This window comes from Rhineura floridana, chromosome 1 (genome assembly GCF_030035675.1).
Source record: "Rhineura floridana isolate rRhiFlo1 chromosome 1, rRhiFlo1.hap2, whole genome shotgun sequence".
In the NCBI taxonomy this organism is placed as follows: domain Eukaryota; kingdom Metazoa; phylum Chordata; class Lepidosauria; order Squamata; family Rhineuridae; genus Rhineura; species Rhineura floridana.
The window spans coordinates 213,972,448-213,996,640 of record NC_084480.1 but is presented as its reverse complement, the minus strand read 5'-3'; the positions used below and the strand labels follow the sequence as shown (position 1 = coordinate 213,996,640).

Sequence of the window (24,193 nt, the reverse complement as noted above, 5' to 3'; positions counted from 1 at the left end):
AACAGAGCTTTCCCCAACTCCCTTCTAGCTGCACTCAAACCTTGTTTTAAATTGTGACTTTATTCCTCTCAGTGTCTCCCCTGCTCATTGTACCCAAACTTCTGCCATTGTTTAAAAGCGTTGTTTTTCCCTCAGTCCCTGCTTTACTCAAATCTACTTGGGGCAGAGAGGGCGTTTTCAGAGGGGGAAATCACAGCTGAGGAGCGGAGCGTTAACTCTTCCCTCCATAACTGAGACCCCCCCAAAGTCACCCACCCCTGTTGGAATTAGGCTTAAAAGTAGTGTTCTATTGTAGCCAATAAAAGGCTTCTATCAAGACTAAATATTGCACAGGAGGGTTATTTTTGTGGTGGGGGTGGTGTCAGAGCAGGAAAGAGGGGAGAATTAATCTTTCCCTCCTCATCTGCAACCCTCCAAATGCCCCTGCACAATGCTGTTTGGAAAAAAAACTTATATTGGTGACAAGAGAACTTCTTTTAAGTTGCATTGCAATGGTGGAGGAAGGGAGGGGCTAGTAGGCTCCAGGTGAATATGCACCTGTGACCCCACCCCTAGGTAATGTAATAAAGCAGAATCACATATTCTAACATGAAATTAAAGAAGATAGTTCAAAATGCAGTTGAAAATCAATGTTTTGTTCTGTTATGAAAAGGGAAAAGGCTCACGCTTGCTTTTAAATGATTCTTAGAGTTTGCCAAACTATGTCTGAGGTTTTGGAGACAGGCTGTGTGGTGCCACCCACCCCACAATGGAACTGAAAGCTCAGTTTCCTGGCCTAGGGAAAAGCACATCGCCCTGGGACACCATCTCCCTCCACCTGGGATGTAAAGTAATCAGTACCATATATGAAGGAAAGGGAAGAGGTGTCTTGTGAAAAGCCAGAGAGCAGGTTATGTCCTTCAGTAAAGCAGAAATCAGCCCTGATTTAAAGCAAAGGCTATTAACATTATATTCAGAGACATGAGTGGGACAGTGGAGTATGATGTCCCAAACTGCAATGATGTCAGAGAAGTCAATTATTCAGATTTGTAGGAGCTAACTATGAATATTTATGAACACATGCCTAATGTGAATCATAGCCAGATTAGTACTATACTGTATGCATGCTTTTTACATAATCACTTGTGTGAGTTGTCTCCCCCACCCCACCCCCGCTGCCAAAGTAAAACATATTTAGTAATTTACTCATGGTTGCTATTTTTATCCAAGATCAGATCCAGTATTAGAATACACATCTTTTAAAGGAACTGTTTGACTTTCTGTGTTTCAAGCTTACAGAGTCAGGAGCTGTTTATAAACGGTGCACCTGAAACATTCTGTGTGACAAGTTTCAGTTAGAGAATCAGAAGGTTGATGGTTAGTCTGCTTGCCATTGTCTCTCTCTATTCCATACTAATGTGGTGATTTGGATTAATTTGGGTGCATGATACTGAATATATGTAAAGCTACATACTGCCAACTAAAGCTACAATCCTACCCACTTACCTGGGAGAAAATCCCATTAAATTTAATAGGGTTTACTTCTGTTTTAGACATGGTTAGGGTTGTAGCCTAAAACCCCTGGATGTTGTCTGTCCCCTTGGAACAGTTCTACAAGGAAGCAAGAGGCGGGGAAAGCGTACAATGGTAGGCCATGTCCAACCTCCAAGCTGTTGCAGCAGCAGCAGCAGCAATAGTGGTCAAGGGCAGGGAATGGCCAAGAGAATGGCATTATTGGCAGACAGTCTGTTGCAGGACAGGTACAAACAGTTTCTCTCTGTGAGCAAGTACTTTGGTGGCTGATATAGCACTGGCTTTTCCCCATTGAAGGAACAGCTGATGCCCAGACCATTTTGTGGCCCTGTGTCTTTTTGTGCCCTTTTAGATGTAGCAGCCATTTTGTGTTATGCCACACCCCCAAGGCTAGGGTTGCCATATTACCCGGTTAGCTGGGTTTTACCTGGATTCTTTGCATGCCACCCAGCACCCGTTTAGCCCCTTAAGTGGCCCGGATTCTCAGCTTTAATTTAAACAAAGAATTACATTTCTAGGTGGTCCGGTTCTCGAGATATACATAAAAACGTCATCCACCCCCCTGACTGTTAAATCTTTCTTTAAACAGTACTGTACAGTAGGGCCCCGCTTATATGGCGGGTTCCGTTCCAGACCCCCGCCGTAAAGCGGAAATCGCCGTAAAGTGGAACCCATAGACTATAATGGGGCCTTTACGCAAAAATGACGCGAAAACGTTGCAAAAGAGCAAAAATTGGCTTTAAAATAGAAAACGAAAGCCACCAGATTAGTGGAACACTGGGAAGTGAAGCCCTACTGTATAGCACTTCGTAGCTTTAACCCCGCCCGTTCAGGATTGCAGCCAATCAGTGAAGCCAAGGTTGCATTTGGTTGACCTGAGGCAGTGTCTAGAAAACCTCACTGCAATGCCAGAAAATGGTGGTTTCCCCCCGTTAATCTGAAAATCTCATAAATTGGGTAAGTATATACATTTCAGTTTTTTTTCCTCTTGTGTGCAGGAGTCAGATCCTGGGCAGTGTTTTGAAAACCTTCCCAATACTTGCTTTTGTAAAAGCAATGCTAATCCCATATGCCCAGAGTAAATCCCATTGAATTCAATTGGACTTACTTTTGAGTAGACATGGTTATGAATGTGCTGAAAATCAATGGGACTTTGGAGTGAATGTAAAAAAGAATTGTGTTTGTGTTCTAACTCTTTCTGTCCCTCCCTCCAGTCCTATTTTAAAGCAAGTAGGCAGGGCTTACTTAGGTATTACAGTTTTTATTATGTAGGAAACTAATACTGATTTTTTAAAAACTAATACTGTTTTCTGCAATGACCAACTGGTTTGACAATAAACTATTATATGGGCTGTATGTATTTATACATCTGCAGTGTGTGTGTGTGTGTGCGTGTATGGAGTGTTTCCAACAACCCTGTGAGGTAGGGTTGGAAACCAAGGCAGCTCACAAGAAATAAAGCCATTTAAAATCCAATAACCATAAAAACAAGTATAAACAGTTGCGGGCACTAGTCACTCTCCCCATGTTTACTGCAAAGATCAGATATGCCAGAAAGCTCATGTGATCCCCTAAATCAGAGCCATCTGGAAGTTCCCTAACCCTCTCTCATGAATATTTGTAGTGTTGACGTTCTGTTGTATCTGATTTTTGCTGACCATTACTCAGCATAATATTTTGTCTCATATTTCAAGATGATTCAGACTCCTATTACAGTTTTTCATCTGATCCCCAACTACTCTGACCAGTCATTTGAAAGCTAGTTTCAGATGCAGTCACTGAGAAATGTTGTCATGGGATTTAAAAATAGCCACCACCTTCCACTCTAGAGAAGAATGCTTTTCAGAGGAAAAAAGCAAACTGATTTCTCTTCTCTCTATTTATAGAACAACCTCGTACACTTGTACCTGCCTACTCACCCTGGTTGAAATTCAGATTTGTGCACAAAGGCAATTGCTTCTTGCAATATTTTGTCCTTTCATACTTTTGTTTTGGTGTTTCCATGGTACTTTATATGCTGTCTCAATTTGTTACTCCGTAAAAAGCCTATGATATAAAAGAAAGCTCAGAGTTAGCCATATATATATTCTTATATATATATATAAATTGGACTATATTTCATTTAATCTCTGAGGCTAAGAGGAGAGGACTTGTCCAAGGCATCCTACTGAGAAGACACAACATGACTGAATGGAGAGCTAAACCCATGCCAAAAACATGCCCCACAATAACAAATGACTGTTCCATGAGACAAGCAGAAGCCATTCAACAACTGGGAATGCAGAAAATTGACTTTATGGATTGTAACCAACTAAGTCATACTCAACCCCCTGAAATCAATGGGCTAAAATTAGTCATTACTAAATTAAAAATTGATTTCAATGGGTCTACTCTGAGTACGACTTAGCAGATTAATGCCATACATTTTAAGCACATTCAACACACATTTAAAACACATGGCTTCCCCCAAAGAATCCTGGGAACTGTGGTTTGTTAAGGGTGGTGGGAATTGTAGCTCTGTGAGGAGAAAGTATAGTTCCCTTTTTTTGTGGAAGTCACGTATCTTAGAATGTGATTTAAATGTATGGTGCAGATCTGCTGACACAACCCTGTGGGTGAGATCCAATTAATTTAGTGCAAGACGTATGAGAGTTGGCAGTAGCATACAAGCTTAACTATCACCAGGTTCAACAACACTGGTTTCCTTTTTTTTTTTTTTTTTTTTTTTTTTTTCAATAATTTTTATTCAGATTTTCATAAAACATACAAGACAAAATCATAAAACATTCAAAGACAAAAAACAAAATCAAAAATAGTTAAACAAAAAGAAAAAAAGAAAAGAAGAAAAAAAAAAAACAAAAATAAAAAATAAAGAGTAAAATATTGACTTCCCATTTGTCAAAGATCAAATCAGTTATAAGTCTATAATATATAGCAATCCTGTCTCTTAAGTCATATTATAAAATCACTTTCCTCCAGTAGTTATCTTACTTAATCATCAAATCTCATAAACATTACTTTATTCTTTCCACAAAAAGTCAAAGAGAGGTTTCAATTCTTTAAGAAATATATCTATCAATTTTTTTTTCCAGATAAGCATATCGATTAATCCATCTCATTACTAATTATGATAATCTTATTGTCATAACCATAGTCAAAATAAACATTTCAATTAATCCATCACATCAGAATCTGTTAGGTTCAGTAATTTCAGTAGCCATTGTTCTATTATCTCTATTAGTTCCATTTTCCATCTTCCATCTTCAGTAGTCTTGTTAAGTCCAGTAATTTCAATATCCAATCTTCCATTATCAGTATTCCATAATAATCTTGCTGTCAAAGCCATAGTCATATAATAAGAGTCTGATGGGAATTACCTCTATCCCAAATATTTTCTTGCCATCCATTCTGAATAAGTTGCTGAAATACTGCTGTAAAATCATATCTCTGTTCTTTTTTTCAAAATACACTGGGTCATCTCTTAAAAGTTTTTCCATTGTCACATGGCTGCAGTTAATTCCATAGATTTTCTCTATATTGGGCTCCATCACATCATTCCAGTCCAGAAGATAATCCATGCCATTGATAACTTTATCTCTAGAATCTTCATTAATTTCTTCAGAGATAACATTGAGTTCCAAACAATAGATTTTATTTCTAAAGTCCATAGACTCCAAATCTTGTTCCTGTTCCACGTTTGTTCCAATCTCCGGGATCTCCTCTCTCACAGGGACCCCTATTCCAGTCTCCAGGGTCTCCTCTCTCACAGGGACCCCTATTCCAATCTCCGGGGTCTCCTCTCTCACAGGGACCCCTTCCAGGGTCACCTCTCTCACAGGGACCCTTATATCTTTAATCTCCTGCTTCATTTTACTCAATTCAATTTTCGTTATCTCAATCTCATTCATTATTCTCTGAAACATAGTTATTTCCAGATTCTCAGCCACTTTCTTAATTGCCATTTTAAAAGAAAAATATAGGAAAACCACTTCTTATTTCAGCAACAATTGGGTTAATACTCCAAACTTGGTGACATCACAGTATAAACAGAGCAGACAGCCTTATCTCTCCAATAGTTAAGTAAACAAAATGCAGTTCCCAGGATCGAAGCAATTAATGGCAATCGTCAAGAAACAGATTCGTCAAAATAAAATAGACCAAAAAGAGAGTAGTCTCAAAACAGTGTAATATTTTTCAAAATAAAAATCTGGAATAGAAATCCCTCTTCTGTGTGTATCTTTAGAATGCAAATCCAGGACAGCTTTTTGCAACAAAAACAGAGATAAGCTATTAATTAGTGCGTAGCAGAGAGAAGTTACGGCTCCCCAGTGAGATGTCAAAAACCGATCAATCTGGCAAATCTCTTTTAAACAGCAACAATTTAAGTCAAGTAAAAGAAAAATATAGAAAGAAGGGTGCTTGCCTGTTAGTGCGTTCTCTCTTAGAAGATAAGATGAACGTTCGCTTTAACAGATAGAGCTTGCTGTTGAAAATCCGTCCCACCTTCGTCGGCTGGACCTCGTCCCATAAATTAATGAGATCTGGTCGTCCCAACAAAAATAGGCTTTGAGGTTAATCTCTTCGTTTCTCCCTACCCGGGAGAAGTTTAATCAGTCAAAAAAAAAAGAAAAAACTGACTGATATATCTGAATAAGCTTCTTTTGAGGCAGGAGCCCGTCTCAAAAGCAGGCACAGGCTAAGTCACCCTTCCCGGAAGTCAACAACACTGGTTTCCTAGAGGTTATGCAACATCTTTTGCAAGTGCAAGGCACTGATTGGATTTGCACTACACTAAGAACAAAGCTGTTGCTAGTGGAATCGCTGTTTCTAAAAGAGTTTTAATACCAAAGATTTAAACTTGTTCCTGTGCAGCTCAAAAACTACCTAGAACATAAATGTTGTATATATCACTCCTGTATATATCAGATATGTGTGAAATTGGATTCAGCAACATGCAGGGAGGTATGTGCCAAAGGAATTACGGCGGCATCTTATTCTTCATAAGTATAGCAAATCTGTATTGTTATCCTACCTGCCAGCTGCCATCTCACAATACAAAGCTATGAACAAATGTCAAGGTATTGGATTGTGCTCGTACAGCTGGCTCTGGGGTAACTCAGATACCTTTAATTGAGAAATCCTCAACACTGTCCCCATCATACTCCAGCCAAGGATATGCCATAGGACAGCTTTGCCACATTCAATAACAGTAGCTTTTGCTAGTATACTGGCAACAAACAAATGCACTGCTCACGCAACTTCCTTCGTCAGTTTGTAATGACAGAAGATCAACATGGAATGTGACATTGCGCTTACACTTCTTCCTTTATTTTATTTTACTTTCTTTTCTCTTTTCTTTTTTTTAACGAAAAAGAAGAAAAAATGAAAGCAAAATACATAAAAATATTAGAGGAAAACCTCCAGAAGAATAACAGAAACAAAAACTCATCCAAATTGTTACACTTCTTCCTTAAACATGTTTCCTCTAATATCAGCTCACTGAATCAAGCCCAGAACATATGTTCTAGTGGAAGCACATTTAAACAGAGTTAAGGTCTGATCTGCGAACTAGGATGATCACCAGGCAATCTCTAGACTAAGGCATACATGTATTACTATTAACTAAAAAAACTGTCATATTAATCCCATAGTATCTGTTTACTATGGGAGTGAGGGACACTCTTGCATGTAGACAATCCCTAATTGTCACTAAACCACAATCCAATCTCAGGATAAATTAGGCAGCAGCAAATTAGGAAGGCAGTGTAAACCCCTAACCAGGGCCACCTTTAGGGGCAGGGAACCCAGGCAACAGCCTGAGGCCCCAGGCTGGGAGACGCCAAGATTTGGGTTTCATCCGTCAGAGATTATCTACTCAACTATCAACTCAACAGGCAAAAAAAAAGTTCACCTTCTTGATGGAACGTTTTAGTTATTCTTAAAATTAAAAAGATGCTGTAAGCTTAAAAGAAACTTGAATTTAAACAAGTACAAATTTGCACATCTGTGCATGCAAATGTATTACATGGCAGGAGTAGATCATGACTGCAAATCATACATCAAAGTTGTGAAATGGGTTCTAAATGCAATTTTAAAAAACCCAAGGTATTAAAAACTGGAAGTAACAGAGAATGTGCTGAAGGTGCTTTTCATCTGGGACACCATTTCATCTTGGCAACCCTACATCTAAATTCCCATCAGCCCCAGAGCTTTACATAGAGTTGTATCCTACATAGCATTAGGTCAGGGTCCCATCAGCACAAGAATTGTCACTAGTGCAATGAAGCTTCCCCACTCCTCTCCATGCATATCCCCTAAATCTGTTATAGGGGTTCCCCTCACCTTCTGGAGCAGATATGGGGAGGGAAGTGGCATATTGGGAGAGGAGGGAATCCTGTTGCAAATACCACCCACAGGATCTAAAGACAAAAGGGGAATTAAGAAAGTTGTCTGTAGAAACAGAGCCCCATCCTAAAGACCAAGAGAGAATAACCACACAAGATGTTTGCATTCCAGTTCCATATAATACACTGAATCTGTTATAAATTCATCAGCATAAGTTGGCAAAACAGTTGTCTGTACGTGATTGCAGTGGGAGTTCAAATTGTGCTTTAGAAACTAGGAATCTCTTGTGAAAGTGCTTGGCTTGCAAATATCTGACATCTTACAGTTCTTGGAACGTTATGTTTCTTTCTGAATAGGAATGTGCTTAAATATATTTTCAAACATTCAGCCAGGTATATTATTGTGTGTTTTTAAAACTCAATATGCAACACCAAGATTACTTGATAGTTATTTTAAACATTTTGTTTATCCCACTATTATGGTCAAAATTACCATGTGATATGAACAGTATAGTAGTGCAATTGTTAACATAAGATGTTATTTTTGTTATTTTTTTCCCACTGAGATACTGTTGCCCTCTGCTGGTTTTATTATGTATGCACACATTAAAATAATAAGGAAATAAGGAAAGTCTGCATTCATATCTCAGGGCCATGGATAGATAGGATGTTTATAGTTACTGATTATCCATAAATAATACTCCATCCTAGTCTTTTGCTGTTGCGAAAGTACTGCTACTGTTCCTCACAATACCAGAACTCTCCCCAGGGAGGCAGAAACCCTTTAATCCATGCAACAAATCCTTTTTTTCATGAAAATCATTGTGTGTGGGTTGGTGATTAACTATTTACTGTTATGAATTTCCCCATCATTGTTTCATTAATCCAGCATTCTGCCATTCTAAGAAGCCTAGGGAAAATTCTTCTTTTAGTTGAGTCTGAATTTCTGGGCTAGCTGAAGAGCCACAAAGAGAAACACTGGTATTTTCCATAGCAACAGAGCTTACAGGACCATGGTAGCTTTTAGACTTCAGACAAAGACAAACACTTGCAACAAACAACAGATCTGAACACTCTTCCCAGTCAAAGTACTGCTGCAGTCTATTACAGGGATGGGAAATCTGTGGCCTTCCACTAGTTGTGGGACTGCAGCTCCCATCATTCCTGACAATTGACCATAATGGCTGGGGTGCTGGGAGTCTGAATCCAACAACACTTGGAGGCCTACAGATTCACCATGCTATGCCTATTGTCTTCAGTAGAAAAATTTCCAGTAGAAAATTACAGATGGAGCACAGCAGATGGGCATTGGACCTCATTGTGACAGATTTATTTCCTGGTTTGGCTGCTCATGCATCTAGCTTGTCCCTCCCATGCACATGCACTGGATATTAGTATGCATGCACTAAGACAGGGATAGCCAACGAGGTGCCCTCCAATGTAGACTACAATGCCCAGTCAGTCTGGCCAATGCTCAGGGATAATGGGAGCCATGGTCTTGCAATATCGGGAGGGCACCAGATTGGGGACCCCTGTAATATTGCATACATGCCTATCTCCTGAAATTCTTATTCTCAAACATTTGCAGACTTCATTCTGAAGTTGCAGAAAGTGGTGCTGACTGACATACCTTCTTCTAAACAGTAATTAAAAGGTATAGGAGCCCTGTTCTCTTTTTTACATGGCCACTCTGCTGGAAAATCCAGGAAAATAATGGTCTCTGGCCAAGAAGAAGCAAAAAAATTATGCTTGGGGATAACTGCTAATCTCTTCTACAGTCTTAAAACCAACATACAGCTAGCTTATCAAATGCTCCTTTTCCAAAGCACTAATGTTTTGGCTACTGATTTTAGTAATTTCCTATACTTCCCTGTACTATCATGTTTTGCGTAAAAAAAACTTTGAAGCCAGCATGGTTAACGAGCAAAGTCAAGGAAGCTCTTAGAGGCAAAAAGTCTTCCTTCAGAAAATGGAAGTCTTGTCCGAATGAAGAAAATAAAAAAGAACACAAACTCTGGCAAAAGAAATGCAAGAAGACAATAAGGAATGCTAAAAAAGAATTTGAGGAGCACATTGCTAAGAACATAAAAACCAACAACAAAAAATTCTATAAATACATTCAAAGCAGGAGACCATCTAGGGAGACAATTGGACCCTTGGATGATAAGGGAGTCAAAGGTGTCCTGAAGAACGATAAGGGGATTGCAGAGAAGCTAAATGAATTCTTTGCATCTGTCTTCACAGTGGAAGATATAGGGCAGATCCCTGAACCTGAACTAACATTTGCAGGAAGGGATTCTGAGGAACTAAGACAAATAGTGGTAACGAGAGAGGAAGTTCTAAGCTTAATGGACAATATAAAAACTGACAAATCACCGGGCCCGGATGGCATCCACCCGAGAGTTCTCAAAGAACTCAAAGGTGAAATTGCTGATCTGCTAACTAAAATATGTAACTTGTCCCTCGGGTCCTCCTCCGTGCCTGAGGACTGGAAAGTGGCAAATGTAACGCCAATCTTCAAAAAGGGATCCAGAGGGGATCCCGGAAATTACAGGCCAGTTAGCTTAACTTCTGTCCCTGGAAAACTGGTAGAAAGTATGATTAAAGCTAGATTAACTAAGCACATAGAAGAACAAGCCTTGCTGAAGCAGAGCCAGCATGGCTTCTGCAAGGGAAAGTCCTGTCTCAGTAACCTATTAGAATTCTTTGAGAGTGTCAACAAGCATATAGATAGAGGTGATCCAGTGGACATAGTGTACTTAGACTTTCAAAAAGCGTTTGACAAGGTACCTCACCAAAGGCTTCTGAGGAAGCTTAGCAGTCATGGAATAAGAGGAGAGGTCCTCTTGTGGATAAGGAATTGGTTAAGAAGCAGAAAGCAGAGAGTAGGAATAAACGGACAGTTCTCCCAATGGAGGGCTGTAGAAAGTGGAGTCCCTCAAGGATCGGTATTGGGACCTGTACTTTTCAACTTGTTCATTAATGACCTAGAATTAGGAGTGAGCAGTGAAGTGGCCAAGTTTGCTGACGACACTAAATTGTTCAGGGTTGTTAAAACCAAAAGGGATTGCGAAGAGCTCCAAAAAGACCTCTCCAAACTGAGTGAATGGGCGGAAAAATGGCAAATGCAATTCAATATAAACAAGTGTAAAATTATGCATATTGGAGCAAAAAATCTTAATTTCACATATACGCTCATGGGGTCTGAACTGGCGGTGACCGACCAGGAGAGAGACCTCGGGGTTGTAGTGGACAGCACAATGAAAATGTCAACCCAGTGTGCGGCAGCTGTGAAAAAGGCAAATTCCATGCTAGCGATAATTAGGAAAGGTATTGAAAATAAAACAGCCGATATCATAATGCCGTTGTATAAATCTATGGTGCGGCCGCATTTGGAATACTGTGTACAGTTCTGGTCGCCTCATCTCAAAAAGGATATTACAGAGTTGGAAAAGGTTCAGAAGAGGGCAACCAGAATGATCAAGGGGATGGAGCGACTCCCTTACGAGGAAAGGTTGCAGCATTTGGGGCTTTTTAGTTTAGAGAAAAGGCGAGTCAGAGGAGACATGATAGAAGTGTATAAAATTATGCATGGCATTGAGAAAGTGGATAGAGAAAAGTTCTTCTCCCTCTCTCATAATACTAGAACTCGTGGACATTCGAAGAAGCTGAATGTTGGAAGATTCAGGACAGACAAAAGGAAGTACTTCTTTACTCAGCGCATAGTTAAACTATGGAATTTGCTCCCACAAGATGCAGTAATGGCCACCAGCTTGGATGGCTTTAAAAGAAGATTAGACAAATTCATGGAGGACAGGGCTATCAATGGCTACTAGCCATGATGGCTGTGCTGTGCCACCCTAGTCAGAGGCAGCATGCTTCTGAAAACCAGTTGCCGGAAGCCTCAGGAGGGGAGAGTGTTCTTGCACCCGGGTCCTGCTTGCGGGCTTCCCCCAGGCACCTAGTTGGCCACTGTGAGAACAGGATGCTGGACTAGATGGGCCACTGGCCTGATCCAGCAGGCTCTTCTTATGTTCTTATGTTCTTAAGCGAGGACAAACGTGGGTTTTTTTAATGTATGGAGAACAATTAGCAAGTGGAAAGTGTGTGTGAAACTCATAACTTGTTTAAGACACATGCATTTTAAAGGGCTTCCCTAGAAGTTGTTATTGTATAATCCCCTTCTTTGTCAGGATTTCTGTCTCTGCTCTTTTATATTAATATAAACCCAATCAGCTATATTATCTGGAATTTTGTCCTTTAAAATGTTGTTACTGTTATTTTGCAGTCACAGCAAAGGATCTGGTCACAAGCTGATACAGGAGAAAGGTCAGCATAAAAATATACTTTTGCCTCCATAACTGAATTCTTGAAGAATCCACCAGGATTTGTTGCTGTCATTCTGCTGTCCACATCAGACCTAGGACAATTGTCCATGCTTAGGCAGGGTTACCCAGGCCAAGATGCAGAGTGCTACAGTGAGCTACACACTAGACAAAAGCTCTTTGCTGGGTGTGATTTATTGTAGCAACAGGCCGTAGCAACAGCTTAAGTCCATAGTGATGGTGCAATGCCCACAGTTTCTGTGAAAAACAGGAGGCTGAGCTGCCTGTTCTGCTTCCAAAGCAGCACTTGTCACACCATGGGCTGCAGCACTTCCAACGGAGTGATTGCCAAAGAACCATCATCCAAGAATCCACATCATAGCAGAGAAGTAAAAAAGCAGGTAATATATTGTTTAGAGTTCTCTACTTCCACAAATGGTGAGAAGTTCCAAGATCAGTGCTGCAGGGTTTTGTTTCCTCTAGATGTGAGATCACTAGAAAGTGATGGCATCTTTCTAATGTCTGTCCTTTACATACATACTAGCCAGAGCTTGTAAGTAATTCGTTACAAGTTAGGAATCACTTGGTTGTAATTAATTACTTTTTTGAGGAACTAATGGGTAATTCCTTTACATTTTTATTGTAATAGAACTAGGAGTAATTTTATTACTTTTGTGGAATAACTGTAATGTTCCCAGCATTACTTTGGGGCATTACTTGGGGGGGGAGCACAGGAAGTCTTCTGCTCCTCTGATTTGTGGATGAAAATCATGTGCCTCACTGGGTTTCTGTGCAGCGTTGCTCTTCCCTCAAGCTCTGTGGGTGGGTAGGAAGCAACAAGGGAGGAGGTAGAGAGTGAGACAGGGTGGAGTGGAGAAAACAATTGTTTAGAAAAATGGATGGTGGTGGTGAAGAATGGAGTGGAGGGGAAAAGGAGCCGGAGGGCAAGAACATGGAAAAAGGAGAAGGAGGCAGCAGCAGAATGGAGATAAAGAACTGTGGAGGTGAAAGATGACAACATGTGTGTGTGTTTGCACTTGGCACACAAAGTGGCCTCCACCACCCTCTCTGGCTACTGTGCTGCATTTGCAGTATTTTAACTTTTTTGCATCTCAGGGGACAATATTTGCTTGGGTGAGTGGCCCTTAGTTGGTGGCAGGGCAGGGTCCAGGAGGTGGATAAGTGAGAGAGATTATGCTTGCTGGCTGAGGGGGGTGGGAGTGGCACTTGGTTTGACATGCAAAGATCTGAGCTGTGGCCTCTGCCTCTCTCCCCACCTCCCTTACCAGCAAAGAAACCACCACTGCTATCCTATGGATAACAAGAATTATTCTACTACGTCTGTATGTGTGTGTTTATTTTTAATGTTGTTTTAGGCTACTTAGATGTGCAGCAGCCAAGGCCAGCACCTTGTAGGCGTGTTTTTTTAAAGTAACTGAAATGTAATTGTAGTGATTACCTTTGAGAAAAAGTAATCCGTTACTTTCAGAGCAATTGTGATTGTAACTGTAATTGCTACTTTTTTGGGCCATATAATTGTAACTGTAATTTATTACTTTTTAAAAGTAATCTTCCAGGCTCTGATACTAGTAGAGCATGGAAGCAAACAGATTCCTCTAGGAGATGGCAAAATCTCAAGGACCGCCTCTCCCCACATGAACCAGCCTGGACCCTGTAGTCTTCCTCACAGCCTCATCTGTGAGCCTCATCAGAAACAGCTGCAGTGATAGCTGCACAAGAACTGGCTTTTTCAGTGGTGCCCCCTGTCAGGACCCCTCCAATGGTCACCACCCTGTCACAGTCACACCTCAGGGTCCTGCTCTCAAAATGGTTCTCTCACCAGCCCTAGCACAGATCTCTCAGGATCCCACTGCTAGGCAACACCACCTGACACTCTCTGTAAACAATATGTTGTGTCTGGGTGCACTTACAGGCCACAACCCCCCTGTATCTTTGTGCCTATAAAGATTACAGCCCTGGGTTGTTTTGGATACCTGCTGATGTTACACTATCTCTTCACCGCTGCCACCATTGATACCGTTTCCCAACCTTGGTATAGGTCAGCCGTTCCCAACTAGTGGGCCACCTTTGGACCACAATTCCCATCTTTTCTGATCATTGGCAATGCTGGCTAAGGCTGATGGGAGTTGTGGTCCAGCAACACCTGGTGGCCCACTAGTTGGGAAAGGCTGGTATAGGTCCTGCCCAGAGCTTGGAAAAGTTACTTTTTTGAACTACAACTCCCATCAGCCCAACAGTGGCCATGCTGGCTGGGGCTGATGGGAGTTGTAGTTCAAAAAAGTAACTTTTCCAAGCTCTGGTCCTGCCCACCCTTCTGGTCTGTGAAACCCAGCCAAGGATCAGGCACTTTGGTAAACCAAGAACTATTTATTTATTTACACAGGGAATAGAAAGATTACTTAAAGATTCAGTCAACATGCATGTGGTTTCATAAGATGTGTTTTTATATTTCTTAGTCATAAATAACTGCCTCACTACCCACCTAAATCCAATCCACCCCTCCAAAAACCCTTCTCAGCACTTGAACCCACTCACAACTGTCATCCTCCCATTTATACCTTCAGACACCCAGAACTCAGCCAATCATCATACAACGCTCATCAACATTCCAACCCATGTACTCCCCCCTCTCACTCAGTCTACTTACCACATATATTCTAATAAACCTGCACTTACCATATTTACAGTAATTACATTTACAGGGGCATCATACACCCCCATTTGTGGAATGCTCTGTCCAGGGAAACACACCTGGCACCATCATTGCCAGTTTTTATGTGTCAGACTATAACATTTTAAGTTTTTGAGATCATATGTATGATTTTAACCTTTACTGTGGTACTCATCTTTTAGCGGAGTGGGATAGGATTTGTCCTTTTTATTGTATTGTTGGATAAGTACTTTAGGAAGTTTTTGTTTTCTGTGTTCTTTTCTTTGGCTTTTAAATTTTACCTGTTTGCATTTTATCTTGCTTTTAAGCCACTTTGAGACTTAATATAATAAACAAATAATCACCCTTCTGGCATCAGTGATTAAAAAAAGGAGGAACTGGTTTGCCTTCCTTCTGTCTGACAGTGCAGGCTACAGCCCAGAACGCCACAACTACAAAGCTGATTTAACCAAGACAGCTGATTTGCAGCACCTGTGCTGAAAATGTATAGAACTCCTTACAGATGCTACAGGAATTTATGTTTCTAAGAAGAGCTCTGCTGGATCAAGACAAGGGCGTGTCTACACCAGCATCCTGTTTCCCACAGTGACAATCAGATGCCTATGGGAAGCCCACAAGAGAGACAAAAGTTAACAAAACTGGTTTTGGAGATTTGTGATCATGCTTGCTACAATGTGTTGGGCATGGTGATCCATTCTTCGGCCCTCCCTTATCTCCAGTACTTTCCTGCTTTCCTTCTCCCCCACCCCACACACACTCTTTTCCCATTTTTCCTACTGCAAAGGGGAGTTTGTGGTGGTGGTGGTTTGTTATGTACAGTTGGAATTGTTATGTACAGTTGGATGTAATCACTGTATATATTTGCACAGTTCTTTGCAATGTTTTTAAAGTAACAATGCAATAGCAAGTCTGGGATGGTGACAGACAAGGAAAACCTATGCCAAGAGGGGCTGGGTTAGCTTGTTTGGCTTGGAAGAATCCACTGCTGTGCCAACCAACTCATATAATTCAACAGCAATACATGGTCTGGTTCAAAGCTCTGATGTCCAATACTATGCTCATTTGCAGTGCAGTTCAAGCAAACCAAGGCAGACTAGGTGCAGAGCAGAACATAAGAACATAAGAAGAGCCTGCTGGATCAGGCCAGTGGCCCATCTAGTCCAGCATCCTGTTCTCACAGTGGCCAACCAGGTGCCTGGGGGTTAATGACCTGGGCCTCAGTGGAGCAGTGATAACTTATCACAACTACCACCACTGTCATGTCAGGGGAGGGGGCTAAGCCTCCTAGCCCTTCCTTTCCCTCCCTCTATGGCAGCCTTCAGGAGAACAGAACATGTGTATACAATTGTGCCAAGAGCACCCACAAACTCAACAACTAGATTTTAATTAATACTGTAGAAAATGTGTACACACACTAGCATACATGCTAATATCTTTTTTTCTCTTCAGGCTGAAAATAATGCGCTTCTTGGAACAATTAGCATTGACTCTCCAGGTGGGTCAGTCAATGAAGACTATTCCTGTGAAGGAAGGTTACCAGATGGTGGTATGCAGAAGCTACCTTTAGCTAACGAGCAAAATACAGGTGTGAATTTCTAGTCTTATATGTTATAAGAACAGCGTTTTGTGTTTGATAGCAGGTGGAGAATGACGACTTCAACAGCCATTATTTTTTAGTCTTCTATATTTCCTTTCTCTTTTATCTATTATTTGATTTATATCCCACCCTGGCAAGAGCCCAGGGTGGCAAACAAAAGCGCTAAAAACACATCAAAACATAAAAACAGACCTTAACATACATTAAAACAAAACAACTTTAAAAACATTTTTTTAAAAAGCTTTAAAAACATCTTTAAAAAGGGGTTAAAAAACATAGTTTTTTTTAAAAAAAATACTAAAAGCAATTCCAACACTTCTTCTTGTTTGTGGTATTCACACATTTACAGTCCACACCTGTAAGGAGCTACTCATAGATATTGATACAAACTAGGGGCTCTGCTGCTGCCAGCTCCACTTGCCGTTCCCATCTACTGTCACCAGAACTCCTCCCTCCCTCCCTCCCTCCCCTATGGGTTGCCAGTACTCCCCCTCTCCCCCACAAGTTGCCAGTGCTCCCCCTCCCTCCCCCTGCATACGGGTCCCCAGTGCTCCCCCTCACAGTTCTCCAGCACTCCCTCCCCATCCCATCACCAGCACTTGCACCTCCCTCTCTGCACGTAGGTCACCAGCACTCCCCTTCCTCCTACAAGGGTCACCAGTGCTTCCACTCCATCCTTTCCCCCTATGGGTCACTAGCATTCCCCCATCCTTTGCCCCACAGGTTGCTAATGCTCCCCCCTCCCTTGGGTCGCCAGTGTTCTCCCTCCCTCCCTCCCACAGATCACCAGCCAGTCCTCCCCTCCCACCCACAGACCTCCATTCCCCACCCACTCACCCACTGACCAAGGCCCAGGCCCAGCCAGCACAACTGCCACTGGGTGCCTCATGCACCTCCGTGTCCACCTCCTCCACCCCTCTCACTCAGACACTGCTGCTGCTGCTCCCATTGCTGTTGCTGCCACCGCTAGGCTCCTCATGTGTCTCTGCAGCCATCTCCTCTGCTCCTCTCACTCGCCACCACTGCTGCAACCGGGTGCCTTGCGCGCTACCATTGCTGCCCTACCTCACTGCATCATGTGACTTGTGAATGCTTCTGCGCAGGCACACGGCTGCGCAGAAGCATTCATGGATAGCATGACACTTCGAAAAATATTATATAGTAAGTCATAGGAAGCTGCTTTATACGATATCAGGCCATTGGTCCATCTAGCTTAGTATTGTCTCCATTGACTGCTGTGGCTCTCCCAGGGCTGGATCAAGAAATGTTGCTGCTTGAGACAAAGGATAAGATGGTGCCCCTTCCCCATTCCATGTAGAGAAACCAGCTGTACTGGCAGCTGAATCCTGCTTCATTGTGTGACAGGATAGTGTTCTTCACCACTCCTGAGACAGCAATGCCAGATTAGGGCCCCCTGGAGAGGCCATGGTTTTTACAGAATATTTATGTTTTTTATTGGTCAAACATTGTAACTTAGGATAATAACAATTATGGACATGGTCATCAGTGTATGTTTAATATTTGTTATTTTTGATTAAAATAGTTAATAAAACACAAATGGGACCTTCACAAGAAAACTACAGCTCACATTCATTTCAGGAAGATTTTGCTGAATAATTTTCTGATGGATTATGTTCTAAATGTTCAGCTACCACAGTATAAAAATAAACTGTGAGCAGAAGTTATGTCTGAAGCTCATGAACAGGGTAATTTCAGTGTTTTGCCTTGGTGACTCTCTCTTACCCTCTATTTGACTCCTCTGCTCTTCATATTATGGACCCTGAATAAACAAAAACTTATTAAACAAAAACAACTTATTAAACAAAAAATTAATTAAAACAAATTAATTCAGAGGATTGAAAATTAGCAATGAAGTTTTAAAAATTGCCCCCATATAAGAAAAGTTATAATTTAAAACTTTTTCCCCCTGAAGATATCAGAGGTGGACTTCCCAAGAAACCAGTGAGCTTAACAGAAAGGGAAAGACAGTCATCATCAGACATCTTAGAGGAGCTTCGGATGCAAGGAATAATCAAGATCCCAAATGCAACCTCTAAAAACAGAACAGCAGATGACTCCATGGTAAGTAAACTTCAAAACTAATGAACACACTTTCAAGTCGGGAGTTGCTTTCTGCGCTGAACAATGGGTTACTTCTCCAGTGGATCTTTCTTATGGAACAGGGAAGTAATTTAATTTGGCTGTTTATGTAATATATGATAATTATTTTAATACTTTTGTTTATTATGTTTTATATTATCTTTTTTTAAAAACAACACTGTGACTATTTTTGGTGGAGGAGATATAAAAATCTCTTCATAAAAAAATAAATACATTTATTTCAATCAATTTATCTTTGAAGGTCTCCTGAACATTCAACCCCACCACCCTTTCTTCTCTGTTGCCCCATATGTTTAAAACTGCCAGAACACCCTCAGACTTTGCAGCCCCTCTGGTTACCTAGTGAGATTCATGGCCAAGCACAGATTTGCCCCACATCTACCCTGCCCACAAATGACACTCTAAAGACACTCTACTGGTCTCTTGTATTTACAGTTCCATTCTCATTTATAGCAAAATTCACAGCTACAGTATTCCAGTTATGCACAGGATTCACATGCCCTACTGTAACGAAGTCTGTACAGGTAATCGAGGATCAAACTACACATTATGCTAAATGCACAGTGTATAGCTATGCCTGTTTTTTCTCTATGTGTCAGCAAGGTGGGGTATTATCATTGGGACTATAGCACATGGGGAGCTTTATCCCTTCCTCAGCAGTGATCCAGATGAAAACCACCCCTTCTATATACCTGTGAGCCTTAGGGGGGAAATAATGGGAACTCTGTTTCTAAGCCTCGTAGCAGCGCTGGGGCTTGTCCAGATCACAGCTGGGAATGGAAGAGCTGTGCTGTATTCCTGATGACAATCTCCCCCATGCCTGTAATTAAAGAATATATGTAGCTGCATGCTACACATTTAATGAAATATGTAAGTTGGCTCTTAAACAAGACTCATCCCTGCTTACCATCTCCAGTTCACCTTGGTTTCTCCCTGTATCAAATTTTAGATTGTGACTCTTCAGGGCAGTGGCCTGTTCTCTTGTCAAGAGCCATACAAACTGATAGGGAATAAATAAATCCTATGTCAAAATTAAAAGTTCATAAAGTAGTCAATCATTTCAACATACATATTGAAAGTAAAAAATGTTTAAAGTTTTCATGCTTTTATAAAGGCTAAACACCATATAAATTATTTTTCTGTTTTGTTCTCTTTGCATTTTAAACTGAATTGGTTTACAGACTTCAGCAAAATTTATCTGAATTCTCATTAACAGTGTTCAGGGAATCACAAAATCACAGTTTGTATATGAATACTGCTTACCATGAAAACCCTATTCATAGGGTCACCTATAAGTCAGAATCAACTTGAAGGCAGTCCATTTCATTTTTCATAAAGTTGACATGAACTAAAATAAAGTAGGAGGTGGAATATAAGATACAAAAATAGCAACAAAAAGGTAAGCCCTAACACTGACAAAATACAACTCATGGAGATGATAGCAGGTCTCTGATAATTGTATGTATGAAAGTAACCTAAACACAATAAACTAACCATGCAAGTTTAGTCTAAGCTAAATCCCAGTGTGTGTGTTTTTAAAATTGATTTTAAAAATACAAAAAACCCAAACCTCAAATACATACTACTGTACATAGACATAATTACAGAGACACAAACACAGCATATCCCGAAATTACAGTTCAAATTTAAGGATGTTAAACCCACGTTAATCCAGATTAAAATAGAGCTAATTTTACCATTCATAAAATGGTGTTCTGCTAAGAAAACCCAAATTAACCACTGGCCTTCAGCTGTTACAGATTTTGTTCTCTGATATAGCTTTTAATAATTAACATGTCTAATTTAATTAGATCTGAAACTGCACTTGAACATGCAGTTTTTGCAGGCCTTATTATTGCCCTCTAGCACTTTAGAAATGTAATTTGTTGCAATGAACATATATGTATAAGCAGGATCTTAACCCAATGTAATAGATAAAACGTTGGATCAAGAAGTATTTCTTGCTGAAAAGTGTTATTACAAGTGTTTATAATAATTTTCCAGAATTTCAATATTCTTTTGCTCTACCACCTCTTATGAATTCACCTATTTCAACATGGCAAAATCAGCCATTACAGTACCCTGTCCCGCATATTTTACTAATTTTCTAGGAAGCTAGATATCATTAGAATGCCATTGTGCACCTTTTATCTAGTATACTCAATCAAATATAGAAGTTTTTTTCTCCAGTGAACAAGGACCAAACATCTTCTGAAATAATGTTCTGTACATTTCTGCCACTTTATCATATAAGGGGTTTTTTTGCAAAGGTGTCTGGCCATGTTCGGACAAACATATCTCTGTTTAATAAGCTGAGCCTTTTGTCTGCACATGCAGCCTCTTGGCTCCTCCCTTTGTAGCATGAGCAAAGAAACTAGTAAATCTTCAGTTAATCATCGTTTCTCATTTCATCTAAATTGGGAAACTATGGTTTCCAGCTTTGGAAGAAACCAAAACATTAAATCACAGTTTGAAGTTGGTTAACTATCTTGGCTTATTTCACAGCTAGTAATCACACTTTCCAGGTTCAGACAAAACATAACACTATATGGTTAATTAGAGGCTTCCTGGTTTAATCACACAGAGGGAAGAGCAAAGGGAGCGCATGTGTGGGGGAAACATTCATATCCTGTTTTATAAACCAAACTCTCTGTGTTCATTAGACTGCATTTTTAAAGAGGCATTTATGTTTATTTAAGTCCCAATATACACAATGGCTACACTTCCAGTTTACATTTGCATAGGATTAAAGCCTAAATATCACTATAACTGTTTTCCTTTCTATTTATAAAGTTGTTCTTTTCAAATTTATTTCAAAGATTGTAATCTAAATTCTTCACATGTATGTACAGAGTAGAATAAGGTATTCCCCCTTTAAATACAGACTTCCTTCACAGAGAGATATACAAATTTATATATCTGTTTCTACAGCTGGTAGATACAGGAAGGCCACCACAGAAACCACCAGCCAAACTGGAAAAGCTTGAAATCAAAAGGAAGAAAGCAGAAAGCACATAATTTAACAGTAGAGAACTCTGAAAACAAGACCTTTGAAAAGAGAAGAATCCACTAATCTGACTCCCATCACTATAGTATCTGAATACCTAATAATCAAGAATGTATGTATCATCACAACATATCTTTGAATTAGGGAAGCTTCTATTCCCTGTTCTACTGAACTTGGTCCTCCTTGCAGGAGATATTTCTAAACAAATGAACTGGCAGAGACTTAAACAAATTTGCAAAATATTTTTTTTCTCCCAATAAACTGATGAAATTCAATATGTATCCACCAAAGTAGTCTCTAGTTCGCAAAAGGTAATGCCACATGCCATATCTTTAAGGTGCCAAGAGACTCTTTGTTGTTTTTGCTTCATTCATTGCACTGATAGACCTATAACTCTGACAGGAAGATCAATGCAGCTTCTAACAACAGTTTTAGATATTCTTAATAGCATGGGGGTAGAGAGAATAAGATTGTGGTGGTGGGCCCTGACCTCCACATATCAACTATTTCTTTGTGCAGTGAGCACATACACATAGAAACTGTGTGCACACAGGCTATCTTCGTGCACCCCGCAAAAGACAGGGTACCAGATCATACATACAGAGCTTATGCACTCACAATCTGTATATACATAAGCTCTATGGTAAAAGTAACCATCAGTACATTGAGGTCAGGATGGGCCCTATCATTGCAATACCCATGTTCCCCTTCACATGTTGATAACCTTTACATTAAGAATGAGTTTGTGGGGCTATCCTACATGTATGCATGTCTCTAAAAATATTTTATGCCTATTTCATAAAGAGTATCTCTTTTCAGACAAGAGAAGAGCAACTGAAAAAGGAATTGCTGATTGACAGACCTTCACCAATAATCTACCATGAAAGCAGAACCAAAGGGAGTGAAATAAACTGTTCAACTGCTAAAGTTGAAAAAAGTTCTAATACTTTTCAGTTGCTTTCCTTTAATCTGGGGGCAGGAAGCTGGATGGAGAAGAAAGAATTAGATGACACAGTAAATAGCAATTTTGAAGGCTTTAGTATGGTGGAGTCAGATGTCACTTATAACACAGTAAATGAAATATTCTGATCAGAAAAAAATATTTTAAACATAAGAAGCTACAGAAATGTTAATCTGAAATTTTATTGTTATAATCTCTAGGTTTTCACCTATGTTAAAAAAAATGTATTGAAAACCAAACAAAGAACACTGGATTATGATGTAACTAAAATAATTTCAATTTCTTCCAGAGACAAATCAGTTCATGATGCAAATAGTTCAAGCAGGGTAGTGTGTATTTTTCAAATATGAACCTATTTTTTAAAATAAATAAGAACATGAGAAGGGCCTGCTGGATCTGGCCAATGGCCCATCTAGTCCAACTTTCTGTTCTCACAGTGACCAATCGGATGCCTATGGAAAGTTCACAAGAAGGACCCGAGTACAATAGCACTCTCTCCACTTGTGATTCCCAGTAACTGGCATTCAGAGGCATACTGCTTCTGACAGTGGTGGTAGAACATAGAGACTGTGGCTAGTGAGCCCTTATCCTCCATGAATTTGTTTGTCTTTTAAAGCCATCCAAGTTGGTGGCTATCTCTATCTCTCGTGGGAGCAAATTCCATTGTTTACCTATGCAATATGTGAAGTTCTTTTATCTATCCTGAATCTTCCAACATCCAGTTTCATTGGATATCTCCAAGTTCTAGTCAGATAAAAACCTTTCTCTATCCACTTTCTCTACACCTTGCATAATTCTATACATCTCCATCATGTCTCCTCTAAACAAAACTAAAAAGCCCCAAATGTTGTAACCTTTCCTCACAGGTGAGTTGCTCCAGCTCCTTGACAATTTTGGTTGTCCTTTTCTGAACCTTTTCTATTTCTACCATTTTTGAAGTGAGGAGACCAGAACTGTACACAGTATTCCAAGTGCAATTACATCATAGATTTGAATAGGGATGGAAAGATCTGTCTGTTTTGGCTTTTGTCTCTACATTTCTACAGCGATCTGCAATTTATTTATTTTTTAAAACCTCATGAAAATTCTCCACCATTTTATTGTGAATTACTCCAAATAAACACAATTTTGTAGGCAGTTTTGACAAAGGTACGCATTTTTGCAAGCCATTTTTCATCATTTCATGCCTTTTTGCATGTTATTTTCACACATGTATTCATTTTTATGCATACTTTCCCCTAACGTATGCATTTTTGTAAATGTTGTTTAGTTGGCAAACTGCATCCCAAAATTCTAATAAAGGCGAATTTCGAAGGATGGCTGTGTTTTGGTTCTCATGTTGTTTCAGAAATTGCAAATTTGATAAATTCTGCTTGAAATGCGAACTGAATAAAAATTCTCCCCCATCCCTAGCTTTGAATAATGGTATTATGATATTGGGGCAAATCAGATTCCTATGGGAAGTTCAGTTTTATTTTCAGTCCCTTTCTTAATGATTCCTAGCATGGAATTCACCTTTTTCACAACTGCCACACACTGGGATAGTATCTTCATCTAGGTCTCATTCCTGGTCAGTCTTCACCAGTTCAGATGCCATGAGCATATATGAGAAATTTCTATGTTTTGCTCCAATG

General features: G+C 40.1%; 1 protein-coding gene across 1 annotated transcript in view; it reads left to right on the top strand.

Moving 5' to 3' along the window:
• Positions 1 to 22,687, top strand: part of STMND1 (stathmin domain containing 1) — a 35,397-nt gene extending 12,710 nt beyond the window's left edge. The window contains 5 exon segments of the mRNA XM_061592448.1: positions 16,323 to 16,458; positions 18,404 to 18,552; positions 21,523 to 21,597; positions 21,599 to 21,635; positions 22,416 to 22,687. Coding sequence (XP_061448432.1) covers positions 16,422 to 16,458; positions 18,404 to 18,552; positions 21,523 to 21,597; positions 21,599 to 21,635; positions 22,416 to 22,687 — 570 coding nt within the window. The 5' untranslated portion in view covers positions 16,323 to 16,421.
• Positions 22,688 to 24,193: the final 1,506 nt, after the last annotated feature.